Below are 18,482 nucleotides of genomic sequence, written 5' to 3' on the forward strand. Positions count from 1 at the left end.
CATACGTTGAAAACACATCTATAACCACCTGTAACATGACGTTCCATAACAATATAATAACAGCTATAAATAAAAATGTGTGCTTTGATGTAATTTATGCAGACATAACTTCAGCATTTGATACAGTCATACACAAAATACTGATAAGAAAATCAGAACTAAATACTTATGTAATCTTGGTAAGATGGATAGCTGCATGGCTTACAAACAGAATACGGCAAGTATTACACATTAGCTGGGCAGGTGAAATTCTAGGTTAGAGTCAGGGTGTCCCACAGGGCTTTGTCCTAGGCCCATAACTGTTTAGGTTGGATCTTTCAGATCTATGTTTTTTATCTGATGTTTTTAACAGTGTGCATGCAGATGACTCGAAAATGGGTAAACTAGAGTACATGCATTACAAATAGGGCACATTTGCAAAACAACCTGACTAAAATGGAAATTTGGGCACAGCAGATTATTTAAGGACCCGAGTATATGGGTAGATCCAGCTTTAACGTTTTTCTAATCATATCAACAGACTGGTTAGAGAGAGACAGACTGCATAAAAATGAATTATAAAATCTAGGAAATCAGAAATGATGAAATCATTGTTTGTAAGTTACATTACACCCAAACCAGAGTATGGAATAACAATCTGGAAACCTTATAAGAAAACAAGCATGAGTATGGTGGAAATAGTGCAGTGGAAATATATCAAGGGCCTCCATGGATGAGAAAATGTAAGTTATTATGGAAGAATAAAATCTGAAATTGTAAGGCACCTCATATTTAAGAGGAGATCTTATTCAGGTATATGACATCTAGAGACAGCTAACTCTGGGAGTGTTTGGGATTATCAAAAAAGTGATAGAGAATCATCAGACAACCTATGTAGAAAATTATATAGGAATAAGAAGTGTACTAATTGGTTCTCCAAGAGTAGCTGATGCATGTAATACACTATCAAATTATATTAATGTAAGCACTATTTCAGATGCTTCTATGAACAACTTCGATTCATTATGGGTATAACTGTTTTGGTGTATTGGCAGGCTAGAAGGGTATTACTGCCTTTGCATGAAACATTTGTATGTATGCGTGCATGTTTGTACGAGTCTCAAAATTACAACAGGGAGCTTGGTCCTTCACTGTAACAATCTCCTAAGGATTCAGTAATGCAGAGTGTCTGCCTTGTTTGACGCTGGTGCTGATGATACCTCAGAAACAGTCGTGAGGATTAAGACACTGCTGCAGACAGCTTCACCACTAATTTCAGTTGTCTCAAAGCCCTTTTGGGTGGAGAGATTAGGAGACAGAATGGCCTAATTTGGCACCGAAGTCATAGGAAGGATGACCATGTGGCCAATAAGAGATATCCTTATGCAGAAGATGGGCTTTGAACTTGTCTCTCTGCACTTTTTTGAGTCACTTGCTTAAAGCCTTGGCAGATGGGGCAGTAGAAAGTGTTGCACCTCTTACCAACACAATAAATTCAGCTAAAATGCCTACTGCTGCGTGCAATACATTTGTTGGAGTGACAATCCAAGTGTTTTGTCATCTTGCAACAGGAAGGAACAGACTGTACTTGCCTACACTCCAATGTGGACTGTGAAAAAGCAAGAAAACTGAAAATCAAATTGTTACCTAATAGCAGAGGCAAGGCTGAAGCAAACCGGTTTTCGACAAAGCAACAAAAGTACTTAAAACTTATGAAGATGATCTGTAACCAAACCAAATACGCAACACAAAAAATGGAAAGATTAGTCAGTCCCACTGGTGTAGAAGGAATAACGCCCTGACCATGACCAACATAACTCAAGTCTGATGAGCATCTCATGCACCAGGAAGAGTAATGATGACATACACTACTTGCTCACCTCTTCTGGGGGGCAGGGTTTAGGGATGTGCTGCAGGAACAGCTACTTCACGAGCTCATGAAACAGCTGTTAATTCAGAAAATGAGCATGGAAAGAAAAAGCTGGCTTGTCCATGCACAGGCGCCACTGCACATCCACCTCAGTTGCGTCACCCACTACATCATTAAACAGCTTAAAGAAAACTTCCCATAAGATACAGTATGACATCTCCTACTTTAGCCCTGTCCCACTCAGCATGCACTTTAGTTCATTCCATTTAAATTATTTACATGGGAATTGGGACCTTCATGTGCAGGGTTCTCCCACATGGGAGACCCTTTCAGCATGCTTTACGTCTGAGATTGGGGGGCATCATTTGTGGGAAACCACTGAGGAGGGCAAAATGAGGGAGCTGGCACAAAGGAACATAGGGTCACTGGCAATGGCCAAAAATAAATAAATAAAAATAAATAATGGAGAAATGCAAGGCAAGCATTATCATGGGGGTGATGGGTGGAAACAACTGTCTAAAAAAATCCAAGTGCCAGGAAGCCCTAATGACTGCATGATATTTACTATGACATTTGCCAAGTTCCTTTGTGTTTTCAGTCAATCAGTATCGTCAAAGACCTAAAGATGGAAACAAATTCCTACAAAAATGCAGATCACATTGAAAGCTGGCCATACAGCTATTAAATATAGCCTAAAAAGGAAACAGAACCTGAAGCACTCACAATTAACAGTAATTATATTTCAACAGTTCCTTAACTGGCATCTAGCAGAACCTTTCATAGCTTAACAATGAAAAAATATAATTACACAACGCTTCATAAGGAATGAAGTCAAAATACAAATTGTAAAAATTGCAGATGATTTCACATACTCAAAATAATGGATTTACATGGCAGAAGATCAAATGCAAAGATGTTTGCCATGCCATTTAAAAGGTACAGAAGGCACCTTAGCTAAGGCGGTGACACACCTTTGACTATGAAAAAGAATCTTGCAGTAGTTATTAAGTGTTTAGTGAAATAAGTAGTGCAATACGAAGCACTGTGTGCATTCATTAACACAGTGAACTAAACACTACTGACTTACCAGAATACAGCTAGCTGTACAACACAAAAGGGAGTAAGGCACCTGTGTGCCCTCCATACACTAAGCAGAAGATGCAGTTTGGACAGGTGGCATGAAATGTCATGAGAAACTGATATGATAAGCCAAAAGTACTTATGAAGATGCTTAACAAAAACACTATTGCTGAGTGTATTACTTTTTTCCCTATAAAAACAAGCACATATAAATAAGACGTGCATATTTTATATGTCTACACAACTGCACACACATACACACACACGTGCATACAAGTGTGTGTGCGTGCGTGTGTATGTGTGTGTGTGTATATATATATATATATATATATAAAATACACACACACACAAATATGCATATTTACATCTAAACATATGCATACGTGTGTGTGTTTGTGTGCAACAGTTACATAATATATAATGCGATGTGGAACAAGCAAAGATTGGGACTTTCCCTGTTCCCTGCTGTTATTCAATCTCAGTGTACATATACAGTGGATTTAAAAAGTTTATACACCCATGTTAAAATGCCAGGTTTTTGTGATACAAAAAAAAAAAACGAGGCCACAATAAATAATTTCAAAACTTTTCCCTTTAAATTGACCTATAACCTGTACAATTCAATTGAAAAACAAACAAATCTGTTTGGGGAAAATATATAAAAAATGTACAATAAGCTGGTTGTATAAATGTGCACGCCCTTAAACTAATACTTTGTTGAAGCACCTTTTGATTTAATTATAGCATTCAGTCTTATTGGGTACACACCTGGCATCAATTAAAGACACTATGATTAAACCCAAATAAAGTTCAGCTGTCCTAGTAGGATTTTCCTGACATTTACTTAGTTGCCTAGTACAGCAAAAGCCATGGTTCACAGAGAGTTTACAAAGCATCAAAGGGATGTCATTCTTGAAATGTATCAGTCAGGAGAAGGGTACAAAAACATTTCCACAGCATTAGATATACCATGGAACACAGTGAAGACAGTCATCAAAAAGTGGAGAAAATATGCGACAACAGTGACGTTACAAAAAACTTGATGTCCCTCCAAAATTGATGAAAAGACGAGATGAAAACTGGTCATTGAGGCTGCCAAGAGACCTACAGCAGCACTGAAGGAGCTTCAGGAATTTCTGTCAAGTACTGGTTGTGTACTACATGTGACAACAATCTCCCATATTCTCCATATATCTGGGCTATGGGGTAAGGTTGCAAGATGAAAGCCTTTTCTTACACAGAAAAACATCCAGGCCCAGCTACAATTTACAAAACAATACATCAAGTCTCCCAAAAGCATGTGGGAAAATGTGTTATGGTCTGACGAGACCAAGGTTGAATTTTTTGGCTACAATTCCAAAAGGTACGTTTGGCACAAAAACCAGACTTCATATCACCAAAAGAACACCATCCCCACGGTGAAGCATGGTGGTGGCAGTATCATGCTTTGGGGTTGCTTTTCTTCAGCTGGAACTGGAGCTTTGGTCAAGGTGGAGGAAATTATGAACAGTTCCAAATACCAGTCACTTTTGGCCCAAAACCTTTAGGTGTCTGCTAGAAAGCTGAAGATTTATTTATTTTTTTTTATTTATTTAACATTTGTTGACCGGGAAAGTCCGACTAGGTTCCACAGAGCCTATTTTCAGCGGAGGCCCGGGTGAAAGATGAAGAGGAATTTCACCTTTCAACATGACAATGACCCCAAGCATACATCCAAATAAACAAAAGAATAGCTTCACCAGAAGAAGATTAAAGTTTTGGAATGGCCCAGCCATAGCCCAGACCTAACGCCAATAGAAAATCTGTGGGTTGACCTGAAGAGTGCTGCGCGCAAGAGATACCCTCACAATCTGACAGATTTGGAGTTCTTTTGCAAGAAGAGTGGGCAAATATTGCCAAGTCAAGATGTGCCATGCTGATAGACTCCTACCCAAGAAGACTGAATGGTATAATTAAATCAAAAGGTGCTTCAACAAGGTATTAGTTTAACGGTGTGCACACTTATGAAACCAGCTTATTGTCCGTTTTTTATTCTTTATATTTTTTCCCCTAACACATCTGTTTGTTTTTCAATTGAACTGTATGGGTTTGTAGGTGACATTAAAGGTGGGAAAAGTTTTGAAATTATTTATTGTGGTCTCATTTTTTATATAACAAAAACCTGGCATTTTAACTTTTTTTTTTTTTAAGTTTTTATATCCATTGTACTTGTGTAATTAGCTTAATGTATGGGAGGTGCGTGTGGGGGTGGGGGGGGGCTTTGTGTTTTTTTTCTTTTTCTTCTTCATTATTTAGAGTTTCAATCCTTTAGGACCAATGTCTTGCCATTAGTTATTTTTGTATGTCACTACTTAACAAAAAAAAAAAAATAAAAGGTACACACTACTTCAGACCGTCGAAAACCCATACTATTGGATTACAAAACATCAAGCCCACAATAGCAAAATTCCTGTTAATCGAAAGTGTACAATATTGAAACCCAGAACATCAAACTATATAACTTAACAGAAGTCCGGTCTTCACTTAAAGGAACACTCCTCCATTTAAGCTCAGACTACACTAACTCTGTCTCAGTGTTTTTAAATGGAAATCATGGTACAGTGAGGATCAGGAAATGTACCCTTTCTCACTGTAGTGCGATCTTGAAGTTGGCATATATATAATTTAGGGGGAGTGGGGAGGTGCAGGGGGGCTTACCCCCCTGCAGAACCACAGAAACAGATTTAGTGTATCCTGAGTTTAAACGGAAGAGTGTTCCTTTAGGTGAAGACTGGACGTCTGGTAAGTTATACAGTTTGATGTTCCAGGTTTCGATATTGTACGCTTTCGATTAACAGGAGTTTCTCTATTGTGGGTTCGATGTTTTGTAATTCAATAACATGGGTTTCTGATGTGTGTGTGTGTGTGTGTGTGTGTGTGTGTATATATATATATATATATATATATATATATATATATATATAGATATATATCTCACACACACACACACACACACACTTGTGCATGTGTGTATATATCTCTATAGACACAGGAGTGCAATCACTTTCTGAGAACAGATATACTGTATTGATGTTTTTGTGCTATGTTGATGAGTGAATGCAGACATGTGTGAGAGCATATTTTCGTGAGTGTATGTTTGTGTAATTGCATACGCTTGTATTAGTTGCATGTGACTAGCAGTTTACATTTTTTATGGTGGTAATGCTGGTACTAAGAGGGTGGTAGTAATGTGTACGTGTATGTTTTGTTTAGTGTGTACTTTGCTGGATAACAGGTGTTTTGTTGTATGGAGATGGTGCGCTTTGCTTGGTGTGTGTGGGTGAGAATGGGTGCATTATGTAGGATGCTGGACAAGTACAGGATTTCTTTGCAGCAGAGACTGAATCTGCCCTTTTCTACTGTTGTGCAACCTAGGAGTTGGTATATACAGTTAGAAGGGGAGTGTTTGTGTATGTCACTATACTTCACGTGCGGTTTGGGTTTTGTTTTTGTTTGGTCACTATTGCTTTGGGAGTTCAGTGTGGTGTTATAATTGTTTTGTATTTGCTTTTGTGAATGTTTGACAATTTTTTTTACAAGCACACACGCACACACACACGTGTAACTGTAGCATGTGTGAGCCTGTGTTGAAAGAATGGTGCATGTATCACATGACATTAATGGAACAGTGATGGCTTTACTAGCTGTGCATCCATAGAAGCACACCTCTGTAACCTTTAACAGTGTAACTTCAGAAGACAGCTTAAAGCTAACTCTGAATTGTACTGTAGACTATCTGAAAATATACTGTGTGGCATCTGCTTCCTTGGCATGCAGTAATGTGTCACTTTGGGAGCCCTGCTAAACAGCTGGTTAGGGAGCTTGACAAACTTCTAATAGCAAACTATGTAATGGTGACAGATGTTGCTGTAATAGGAATGCTGTCTTGAGTGCAACATTCTCACACAAAGATGCATCATAACACTAAACTGTAAAGGTGTGGTGGGAATTGTAACCCCAACATGCACATGCTTCAGAAATATAGAGAAGTTTTTACAAACATTTTTTCTATTTGTTAAATTTTTTTTAGGAAATGACTTTCAGAGCTGTCCAGAAAGTCTGAACATCTGTGAACTCGGAGCTAGCCTTTTCCTCGAAACTTTCATCCACTAGGCCTGCAAAGTGCACACTCCCTCTGACTCCCACTAATTCTCTGCTTAAAATAAGACTTTCAATGACAGTTTTTTTAATGAAGAAAATTATCAAATATTGCAATATTTGTATGCAATATTTGCTGATGGAAACCAATCCCAAGCACATTCATCTGCCCGATGCTGCATCTCACACAAAAGTTTTTCAGCATCTCCTTCTGCCTTCCCTTCCAACTACCAAGCTCTCTTGAAATTGTCAGCAGTTCAACATTTCCCTGTTCAAATATGCACAGAAAGGACTACTCCATCATATACTTAATTTTTTTTTTTTTTTAACGAGTCATACACCTTCAGCTGTCAAGTGCAGTTTCTTTTTCACCTGTCTCCATCTACTTTTCCTAATTAGTTCAAAATCCTACTCATTTCCTTTAAAACTATAAGGATGGAAAATGTACGCTCCAAATCTTCTTGAACCTTTTTTCATAAAAGAAGCCTTGCAACCACTGACTATGTTTACAAACAACCTCTGCAAACCCTCCGAAGTGTTCAAAACTGGATACAGTACTCCGGGCATAGTTGCGACTGTGATCTCTGCTGCAATTAAAAGATATTAGCCCTTTGATACGCTACTTCCTTCTGTATGGATAAAAAAATAAATAATAATAATAATTTTCATTCTCACTGCAGTCTAGTTTTGGTGTAAATATTACCCCTCAAACTCTAGTTCTGCCCTCTCATTCAAACACCTGGTGCTGCTTCCCAAGGTTTTCCTCTTTAAAAATGTTTAACCTTACACATGCAACTTCCCAATTATACTACTTATTTAGGTCTTTCTGAAGGCTTTCGTCTCCCTCTAACACCCAAGTTCATAAGTATTATCCATAAACAAGTGCATTCTGTTCTGAATCATCATCATCACCAACTAAGGCAAAAACCAACAGATGTGTGAATTAAAAACACTCCCCCAAAATGAATAACATTATCATTCGTCTGTGCTTCAAACAAACTTAAAATCTGAAGCAGAATTATTTGTACAGCACTGAACTTTCACACTGAATGCAACAAAATAGTAAGATGAATGATGATTCAGTTGTTTTGCCATCACATCAGCATAAAAATACAAATATAAATCAATCACAGAGACTTTCATTTATACAAAAGTTACCAACTTGCAGCTTTTGACTCCTGCTCTTCAAGCAGAAAATTAAAAGCTCATAAATCAATATCAAACGTAAAAGAAGGCTGTAATCTAGAGTGAGATTGAGATGACATTATTAGTAACCCCTTTTTTAACTGAATTATTTTTCGTGAAGTAAATGGAAAAAAAGCAGCCTGGTGGCTTAAAGACTAGTCATCTACTATAAACTCTTGTGAAGAATAAGCTAAAATAAGCCCGAAAACAGCTTGTGTGGTCGCTGACGTGAAAGTATACTGACACACAGCTAAATTCCCAGTAAGAGACTGCAAGCAACAGAGCATCTCAAATTAGCAAACACTTTAACATGCCAAGTCAATGGAAGAATCTCCAGGAAAACACCCAGGTAATACATCAGGTTATAAGCTTACTGGCAAGCCTCGTCCCAGTAACAGCATTCGGGAAAGGTTACAAGACAAGGTTGCATGAGAGCTAAAAGGAGACACCTTAAAGGAAACAGCAAAATCATTCTTTAAATAAACTGTGAAAAATAGACAGTGACCGTTAGTAACAGTACAAAACTACAAAACAGTTTATTCTGAATGTATATATTGTTAAAATGGTGCTTTTGTGCACACCTGAATTTTTTTATGAATTTTTGTAAGTCTCCTAAGAACATATTAGAACTAAGAAGTAAGTGCCATGTCAAGTTAGTCACGTCAGTTCATAATGGTGGCACTCTCAAAACAATCTTTTGCAAAGTTAAGTATTTTGTGTGGAGCTTTCCTCCCCGGGCCTCTGCTGAAAAAGTACTTTGTGCCCAGTTGGACTATCCCTGTAAAAAAATGCTAATTAAAAAATAAGTAAAATAAAATAAAATTACTGCTGTAACAAAATGAGGCCAAGACATGTACACACATACTTGTGAAACATACCTTTTGTTAAAGGTAAGTGAATAACACTGGTTAGATCAGTTAGGGTAAACCAGGTTGAAGATAGTGTAGCACCAGCTAACATCAGTACAAGGATGAGCTTCAGCATGCCTCTGATGAAATCTGCGAACCTGAAATACAGCACATCGTTATAATTACAAACAACGCATGCAAACTACGTAGTAATGCAACAACCAACTCATGCAATAAGGAGAACGTCTGCTCCCAAACAAATGCAGCATCTGAGGTTAAACACACACAAAAATGAATTTTGAAAGTATGTCTGGGCTAAACATCTCAAACCCGATGCATATATTTATAAATAATTCTGAATATGGCAGCTCGTTAAAGATACAGAATTTTTTTTTTGTTACAGTTTTTGGCCATTCGTGTCACTCAATTACCTGATTCATCACCACAGAAACACTCTTTTATTCCTCATAACAGGGTAAGAGCCTAATACCTTATAAAGCAGCCATCAAGGGATGTACTTCAGCCTTACTGTTTACTTCTCAGTGTGTGACCCAATTATATGCCAGTTTTAACTGTACGCAGTCACAATACTGTCTTACCTTATAATGTAGCCATTGACCATATTACCTGTAACTGTCCTACATGTTTGGACACTACTTAAAAGTAAATGTGTGCAGAACAAAGTAGTGTATCAACAGCGGTACAGTACTTCACTGAGCACAAGAACAGCATTACTCGCTGCAACCTGGCCTTAACCTCCAAGGGTCAAACACTTGTACAAAATAAATGTACTTCGGTAACAAAATACTCAATTATTTAAAAACACATATGCACAAAAGTAATTGTTTCGGATCAAACAATTTGCCAATTGTATTACTTTGCTACTAAAGAATTTTAAGTACTATATATTTGGTGCACGCCAACCGTGACTGCAGAAAGCACTTGTTTCAAATGATGCTACCAATGAATTCCCTTTTCCTTAAGGGGCAGCATGCTCATACTTGATTATATTACATAAGTGACTGCATAACCCTGTAGATGTCTTTACCCTCCCCCATATGAGGACAGTATTTGGGTCATCACAGAACTACACTTTTTTTTCAAAATCATAAGGAATTCAAGCTTGTAACATTCTGATTGCATCACGGAACTGCATTTTAACATTCTACTATTCCATGTTCATAACAAAATGGATTCACTTGACATCTGACAAATCAAGACTGCCATGGATTGTGTTAGTTGACTTTGTTAACTTGTATATGAATACAATTAATTAGGTTTCAGCTTTGAGGAACAATATAACACTTTCTTGGTTATGTTTTCTATGACATGATGAAATAGGTTTCTACTGCCTGAAAAATACATTCTTATTTTCATTGTTTTCTGACAATTTAATTCCTTTACTGTGGATGTCAAACAATTACCTCAGCACCTGATCAGTTGCAAGAGTGCATGCAACATGTTAAGTGTTTGAATGATATGATTACTGTTGCTGTAACTTCACAGATTAATGGAATTTAGCTCCTGGTGAATGCTAGTTTTCTGGCAAGACTTCAAGAGCAGTCAAAAGTCCCATACACCAGAAACATAATTAACTCCATCACTAAGGACATCAGCTCGTCTGAGGCAGAACATAACCCATGCTATTTTCAGTTGTTTTTCAGAACAGGGAGTTTTTAAATACTGTTATATTTACCTTATCTTATCAAACACTGCAGAGCATCCAAAAACCAAAGTAAGAAATGGGAGAAAAAAATAGTAATTCATTGCCTAAACTAACCTCTGAACATAAACAAAAGCACATATACTCGTACATGAGGCAAAGACCTAAATAACAGAAACAGTAATATAATTCTATAAATGTATACATGGTTATCAAATGGTACCCTGTCTCCAAAAGGTGAAAAGGCAGAAACGAAATAATCACCAAGAGAACTGCATAGGAAAGAGGGGGAAAGTGGAGTGATAACTGCAGCAATGACCCTAGTATTAGATCATCTACAGATATGGTGAGAGCATGTCAAATCTCCGAGGCTAGTTTGGGGTAAACTGTTCCAATACTGTTCGCCAAAATTACTTTCAGTGAGAGTGGAGTTTGCCTTTTCCCCACTGTTGTATACATACCATCTCCAAGGTTATAAAGTCCAGGGGGTATAGGGGTGCCTCCCCAATCACATGGCCAGTTCAAAAAAAGTTTTTATCCAATGTTTTCTGCTGAAGGCAAGTTTGTTGAATAATTTTCAAATTATTTATGTTCACCAAAACTACTGTTGGCGAGTTGACATGAATCCATTATGGTGAGTGCTGTCACACAACTGAAGTGTGTCTTCATAAGGACCACTGATGCGATACATTTTATATTTAAGTAGAAGACTACCAAGCAGTGAAATATGGGTCTCAGACCCTGGAATTAGGTAGATTACTGCACTCCATTTAGCCAAACCTACTCCTTGACACAAGCCTTACAATGTAATACTCAGAAGACGTGTGGGCTAAAAAACAAATGGCAGCTTCCCTAGTGCTTGAGCTGACCATACCGCTCCACTGTACAGATTTTCATAAAATGTCCAGATTTTTGCCTCATATGTTTGGTCTGTTTTTTATAAAATTGTGGCTTTCTGGCAAATTAGCGGCAAATCATTAATGACTGAAGTTAGGAACTAATAATAGACAGTTTCAGACTTCATACCATTCAGAAAATTCATGCCAATGCAAAACCTGTCATTCTATCAACTTTCTAAATTTTTAAGACCAATATTTAAAAACAGTCCCTATTTTTGGCCTTTGTCCCACTTTTATTTATGGCTTTGTCCAGACTTCTTGCTCTAAGAGGTTGACAGGTATGGTCAAGACATTCTTGCAAAATGCTACAGCGGTGGTGGCTGCCTGAACACTACGCCATGACATGTTTACTAAAAGTACTGCCATGGTAGTCATAACAGGTGATATTATTAGCAAATCATCCTTGATAATGTGTGTGTTTGGATAGTGATTCCTGGCATAAAGCAAGTAACAAAAAGTCAGAACTTCTTCAATCTCTGGTTCAGTTTGTATACTTATGCTGTATGTGCACTTATAGAAAGCAAGTCTAATCCCTGTATTGTGACGTCTGGTGAAGAAAGCAGGCAGCAGTACAGACTGCTTCAAAGACAATTCCAAGAGCATCTTAGGTATGAAAGGCTGACTGGTCTGCATGCCAGCCTATTCTCATAAAAAATCATGCATCTCGGAACAACCCTCATCTCCTTCCTCTAAGGAGTACCAATAACACCATCTCCTTCAAGAACATCCTACAGGTGGGGCAGTGGGAGCAACCCACCCTGGGCACAGACAGTAAGGGGGGGCACTGATAATAAGAAAATCAGCAGATATTGATGGTGTAGTGTTACAGCAATGGCATTTAGAAAGAAATATTGCTATACCGTTTTTGGTCACTTGTGATATTTTAACTATAGGAAGCTGCATGTCACATTTGTAGGTTCACAGGAGGTTACTAAGCTAATGGCTCAAAGGCCTTTACAAGCCTAGCCATGTTATACCCATGTTTCCTGATTGGCCATAGTTAGATGGTCTTTATTTGCAGGGCAAGTCTGTGAACAGTACCGACTGCCCCTGTTCATGAGGGACATAGGTGCCACCCCTGAGGTGAGTTTACAGTCTCCCATCCAATTGTCTAGGTTACACTTAAATAGGGCTATTGAGGAGCTCTGTTTCATGTGAACTGGGAGTTTATTCCAGAGGGGGTGGCAATCTCTGGGAGATGCATCTGGCTCTCCAGCATGTTCTGTTGATGTCACAGGCTAGGTTGAGATCACTGGATTGAGTGACTCTTGTCCCATTTGATTTACAGATGTGCAGCATTTCCATTAGGGCAGGGTCACAGACTGCTCTGTAGGCTAGGCATAAGTCACCTCTCAGCAGCCTGCAGGATACAGAGTACAGTGACAGGGTTTTCAGTCTTTCCATGCACGTCATGTTTTGGAGGCCCTGATTTTTTTTAGTGAGAAACCTCTGTGATCTCTCCAGCTGCTGCAGGTGTCTGGTGAGGTACATGGAATAGGGAGCACTGTATTCTATTAGTGGTGTGATGAGGGTCGACTACAAAGGAGTTATAACATCTGCAGTCTTGGAAGCGATGATCTTACTTGTGAGATATGCAATGGAGAAGGCTTTCCTTACCACCGTGGACACATGCTGATCGGAGTTTAGGTTGCTATCAACTTATGTTCCCAAATCTCTCGATTTGAGCTTATGGGGGTGCTGTCAATATTGTAATTTTCAGCGATTTCTTCCTTGCCAAAGGGGATAATAATGTACGTTTTTGAGTTTAGTTTTACTCCATGGCTTTGACACCAATCATTTGTCTGTGTTAGCCCCTTTTGCAATATGTTAACATCACTGGGGGACTCAATGGCTGCACCCAGTTTGCTATCGTCAGTGAACTTGGTAAGCTACAGGTAGTTTACTTTCACCTGCACTTCTAAGCAACAGATTCCAAACAGTACTGGGCCCAGCAAAGATTGTTGTGGTACACCATTAGTAACTGGTCTACTGGTAGAGGTGGACTCCCCAACTCTGCCAGTATGCATTCTGTCAGTCAGCTATCCATCTAGTGACATATGGCTTTATCGCCAGCTAGGAGAGTTGTTCAATGATACCAGAGTAGGGAACTGTTCTGAAAGCCTTGGCCAAGTCGAGATAGGCAGTATGTACTGTTTTGTCCTCATTCAGCCTTTGGTGACATTCTTGAAGAAGTCCACCAGGTTTAATAAACATGATCTACTCTTAATGAAGCCAAACTGGGTCGGGTCAAGAGTTTGAAGGTTGCCTATGTCCTTGTTAATAAGGTCCATGATGATTCTTTCCATGGTCTTGCAGATAAGGCTGGTTAGGATTATGGGTTTATAGTTCCCAGGGTCGGTTGATGAACCCCTTTTGTATAAGGGGATTAATGCTGTTGTTCTCCACTTTGCTGGAACAAAGCCCGTGATCAGGCTGTGGTTAAACAGTGCGCCAAGTGGTTCCGCTAGGACTTGTTTTAGATTGTTTAGTAAGCAGCTGGGATGTTATCTGGTCCCATAGAAGCTGTGTTTTTGGCCTTGGAGAGTGCGGATATGACCTGTTCTTTGGAGATACTAGGTAGAGGACTGGAGTCAGGTATGCCTTGGGTTATGACTGGTAGGCACAGGGGGAGGGGTGAAGTTTGCCCCAAATCTGTCAGCTAGCAGGTTGACAATTTCTCAGGTTCAGTGCGAGTGGTATCATCCATTAAAGGTTTGGCACATAATTGGGCATTCCCTTTTAGATTTTTGATGTAGCTAAAAATACCTTTTGATTATCCTTAGCTAGGGATGCTAATTTAGCCTTGTAACTAGCTTTAGAGGACTTTACAAGATATCTGATTTGCTTGTTCAAGCTGTGGTGGGCATTCTTCCTCTGATGAGTAAGTTCCCTCTTGTTCTTAGATAACAGTTTCTTCACTTTGTTACATAACCAGGGTGGCTTATTTTATCGGGAGGACCTGGTTTTGATACAGTCGGGTACAGCCAAGTCTACACAGTTATTTAAGTGGTTGTACAGAACATTTGTGTACTCCTCTGCGCGGGAGTCATTGCTGTCTGTGTTAGCAGAGGATTGAAACTTTTTATTACCATTGCTTAGTAGGCTGTAGTTTGCTTTGGAGAAATGTTTCAGTTTTTTTTTGCTCCTGTAGGGGTGTCAGGTCTGATCATTACTTCAAACAAGACAGATTTATGGTCTGACCTTTTTAGAGAGGGCAACACACAGGGGGGGGGGTTATGCAGTGACTTCCCATGTTGGTGAGTACCAAGTCCAGGACACTTGAGCCCCTTGTGGGGTTACAGACTAACTGTTCCACAGCATTTTATTGACAAAGTCCAGGAACCTCAGGGCAAGCAAGTCTGTGCCCGTGTATGTTGCCCAATCAATGGAAGGATAGTTGAAATCTCCCATGACAACAGTGTTTGGTTGCACAGTGAGTAACCTGAGTAAATACAGGTAGGTGGTGTGCTTCTCTTGGTTCATGGTGAGGGACCTGTCGCTATCTACAATGTGGTATGGTGTTTTACCTATAGTTAATTGGATCTGGAGTAGCTCAAGAGAGTTGTACTCTTTACCCAGTCCTGAAATGTATTTGGTTTTACTGAAGATGGATACACCTCCACCTTTGGTTCTTTCACACTCGTTTTGAGGTCTGAGTGTGTGGAAGGCCAATGCAAGGCCTTGCAAGGCTGTGGTGCTCTCACGGCCTTGAACCATGTCTCAGTAACTGCACAGACATCCGTATCTAAGGTGAGGAGTGCTTCCAGGGAGTGCAATTTCCTGTTTAGGCTCTTAGCACTAAGCAGCATAACCATGAGTTTGTCTCAAGTGTATTTTTTTAAATCAGGAATTTTGTTGTTTTGACATTGCCTAAAAAAGGCACTATGGGGGAGGCAAGAGTCTTTGACACATCTGAAAGCCTACTGGAGACTGGTGAAGACCATCTCTAGTAAAGCAGAGTGGTCTGTTGACCATGTCTTCCCAGGATGAGAGATACTGGACCCAGTTGTATTGACACCAGAAGCTAAGCCAAATGTTGAATTCAATCATTGTCTATACTGTAGCATCATCCTTGGTGAAGGTAGAATACTGCTTATGTCTAGGAACACACCTACCTGGGACACAGAATCTGAGAGTTCAGTCATGTCTCTCTTCATATAGTCCAGAGAGGTACGTCTGGAGTCATTCATCCCAGCATGTACTATGACAGAGTCATAATGGTAATTGTTGTTGAATGACTTGAGTGCATGTGTGATTTGAAGGATTCTGACACCTGACAGGCAGCTGTTTTGTGCGAGAGCTGATGTGTTTGTGCTGACAACCTGCTTGATGTCTAGTTTGTTGTTACATGAGAGAACTGATTCCAAATTCATAGTGTAACTACATCTCTGACATATTGTACTTGTTTGTTTTAGGAGTAAGTGGTTGTCAGCATACATGAGGCAATTACTACAATGCCTCCAGATGCCCATGTCAATTAGGCTGTCCACAGAAATGGTTGGAAACTGACCATCCATTCTGACAGGTTTCTACCATAACTACTACTGCGGAGTGGGTTGATTTGACCAGATTTTGTTCTAGGATTAACAGAGGGGCTTATTCTATTGAAGGCTAGGGGTGGAAAAAAAACTATGGCAACACTTCTCAGTGTGCAACTGAGTTGTTCACAATGCAGCATGGGAGCTTGGGAAGGTTCCACTAACAGATGTCTAGTGGAAATTTGTCTTTCAAGGCGTTTACGTCTGTACAGGGCACTGCTAAACCCATTTGCATGATGTGCAACTATGCTCAAAAGTGAGGCTTAAATACAAATTGAGAATACACACTTTTAAGATATACTACCAAAGAGAAGGTACACAATGAGCTTTCCTCCAGTAATCTTCAGCTCAGATGAGACTCAGACTGCACACTGCTGCCATAAGGGTGCAGACAGGACCCTCCTCATGTAAGATGGCTGGATTAATGCTTGTGTTACAATACAATCTAGATTCAGCAGATCTGAATCTAGACTATGCTATGTGCTAGCTAGTTAAAAACAAAGAAAAAAGCTGTTCTGTTGCGTTAAAGTGCAAAAAAAGCAGTAAAAATCAGGAAAATGATAAACTACAGTCAGCAAAGCAAAGGAAACTCAAAAAGTACTTTTTTTTGGATTTTAGTAGTGGATGATTTGGATTTCAGCAGAATCTCTCCACACCTCTGGCAAAAGTCACCAAATGTTGAGCAGCTCCAGTTAAAAGAAAGCCAACCTACACAAATGTGAATCTTAAAACACAAATGAGAATAAACACTTTTAAGCTATACTACCAACGGGAAAGCACACAATGACCTTTCCTAAAGTAATCTGCAGTTCAAACTACACACTTCTGCCAATGGATGCAGACAGGGCATTCCTAATCTAAGACAGCCGGAATAGTGCTCAAGTTTTACAATACAGTTTAGATTCAGCAGATCTGAATCTAGTCTGTGCTATGTACTAGCTACTTAAAGCAAAAGAACAGCTTTTTTGTTTGTTTTCTAAAGTGCAGAAAATACAGTAAAAATGAGGGAGAAAAATGATAAAATACTCGACAAAGCAAAGGAAACTCAAAAAGTACTTTTTTTTTCATTTTAGCAGTGGATGCTTTGGATTTCAGTAGGGTCTCCAAACTTACAGGGTTACTTTCCTCACCTAGCAGAGAATCAGCAGTAGTGCTGTAGTTTATGCAGGCTTGCAATCTTTTCAGCAAGTGATTTGCTACAGTTCCAGAGCAGAAGGGATGATTTCTTATTAGTACACAAAAACTTTTTTCATCTTCAACTTAAAGACAAGGTGGGTGCCAGACAGGTATCTGCAGTGGGTGACACATAACCTAGATACACTTCTGCTCTGAAGCACCACCTTATGTTTCTCTGCCTACAGTGCTCTCCCTATATTACTGTATGACACACCATAAAACTTCACCGGACTACAAAATAAATTCAAGCACACCCCATCTCGGTATGTCTTATTTTAAATGTCCCTATAAGTAATTTTATTTAATTTTTTTCATTTTAAAATATTGCCCACATGTTCTTCATAGGTGCAACCAGTCTGCAGATAATACACCTAGCCAATAATCCACACTCAAAAGTCCTCTCCAGCCTCAAGGAGGACAATACAAGACAGACTGGATGAGAATTTTGAGGGCGTCCATCTAATTATTTAAGTTTACCTTGAAGATGGCAAGAGTGTCACTCTGCTTAACATGTAATGGAAGCTTGTTCCAGAGATGGGGCACAGGCTAAAATGTAAAGCTATCGCACCAACATGCCTTACTTATACCTTGAAGTGGGTATTTGAGGAATCATTTTTGTGTGAGGAAATAGGTCAAAAAGGGTCAGAGCCTTCATGGTGCAAAAGGCAAGACTTAGATCCCATGGAGAAGTCTATTAAGTAAATGAGTATAGAGAGAGGGCTGCCAGTCTGTCTTGATAATTAAGGCCTTCAAGGGCACTGGTCTTTTTAGTTAGGAGCCTCTGAGATCTCTCAAGTCGAAAGATATGCTTAGATAAATACATGCCAAAAGAGGTACTGCATTCAATAGTGAGTCTGATGAGATATGAGAAAAGGGAAATTAAATCATTACATCTGAGTGACGCCTCCAGGTAAATCTGCAGTTAACTCCTACTGACGCCTCTAGGCTTCAAATATTGCTTGTTCATATTTGCATCAATAATTTCAAAACCATGCTCTGTAGAAGGTTTTAAAAGATTTCATCTTAAAGCTTTCACAACAGCAAACTCAACTGCATTAATATTTGACCTCCATCTACTGCAGGTAAATACATATTAACTGTTTTTAT

The 18,482-nt window shown here is 39.1% G+C and overlaps 1 protein-coding gene across 1 annotated transcript in view; it reads right to left on the bottom strand.

Moving 5' to 3' along the window:
- The window catches only part of SLC49A4 (solute carrier family 49 member 4), an 838,329-nt gene that overhangs the window by 249,910 nt on the left and 569,937 nt on the right, over nucleotides 1-18,482 (bottom strand). Inside the window, exon 7 of the mRNA XM_044062768.1 lies at nucleotides 9,130-9,257. Within this exon, the coding sequence (XP_043918703.1) occupies nucleotides 9,130-9,257 (128 nt within the window). The remainder of the gene's footprint in view (nucleotides 1-9,129; nucleotides 9,258-18,482) is intronic.

This window comes from Protopterus annectens, chromosome 2.part1 (assembly GCF_019279795.1).
Source record: "Protopterus annectens isolate FY-2018-M chromosome 2.part1, PAN1.0, whole genome shotgun sequence".
NCBI classification, from domain to species: domain Eukaryota; kingdom Metazoa; phylum Chordata; order Ceratodontiformes; family Protopteridae; genus Protopterus; species Protopterus annectens.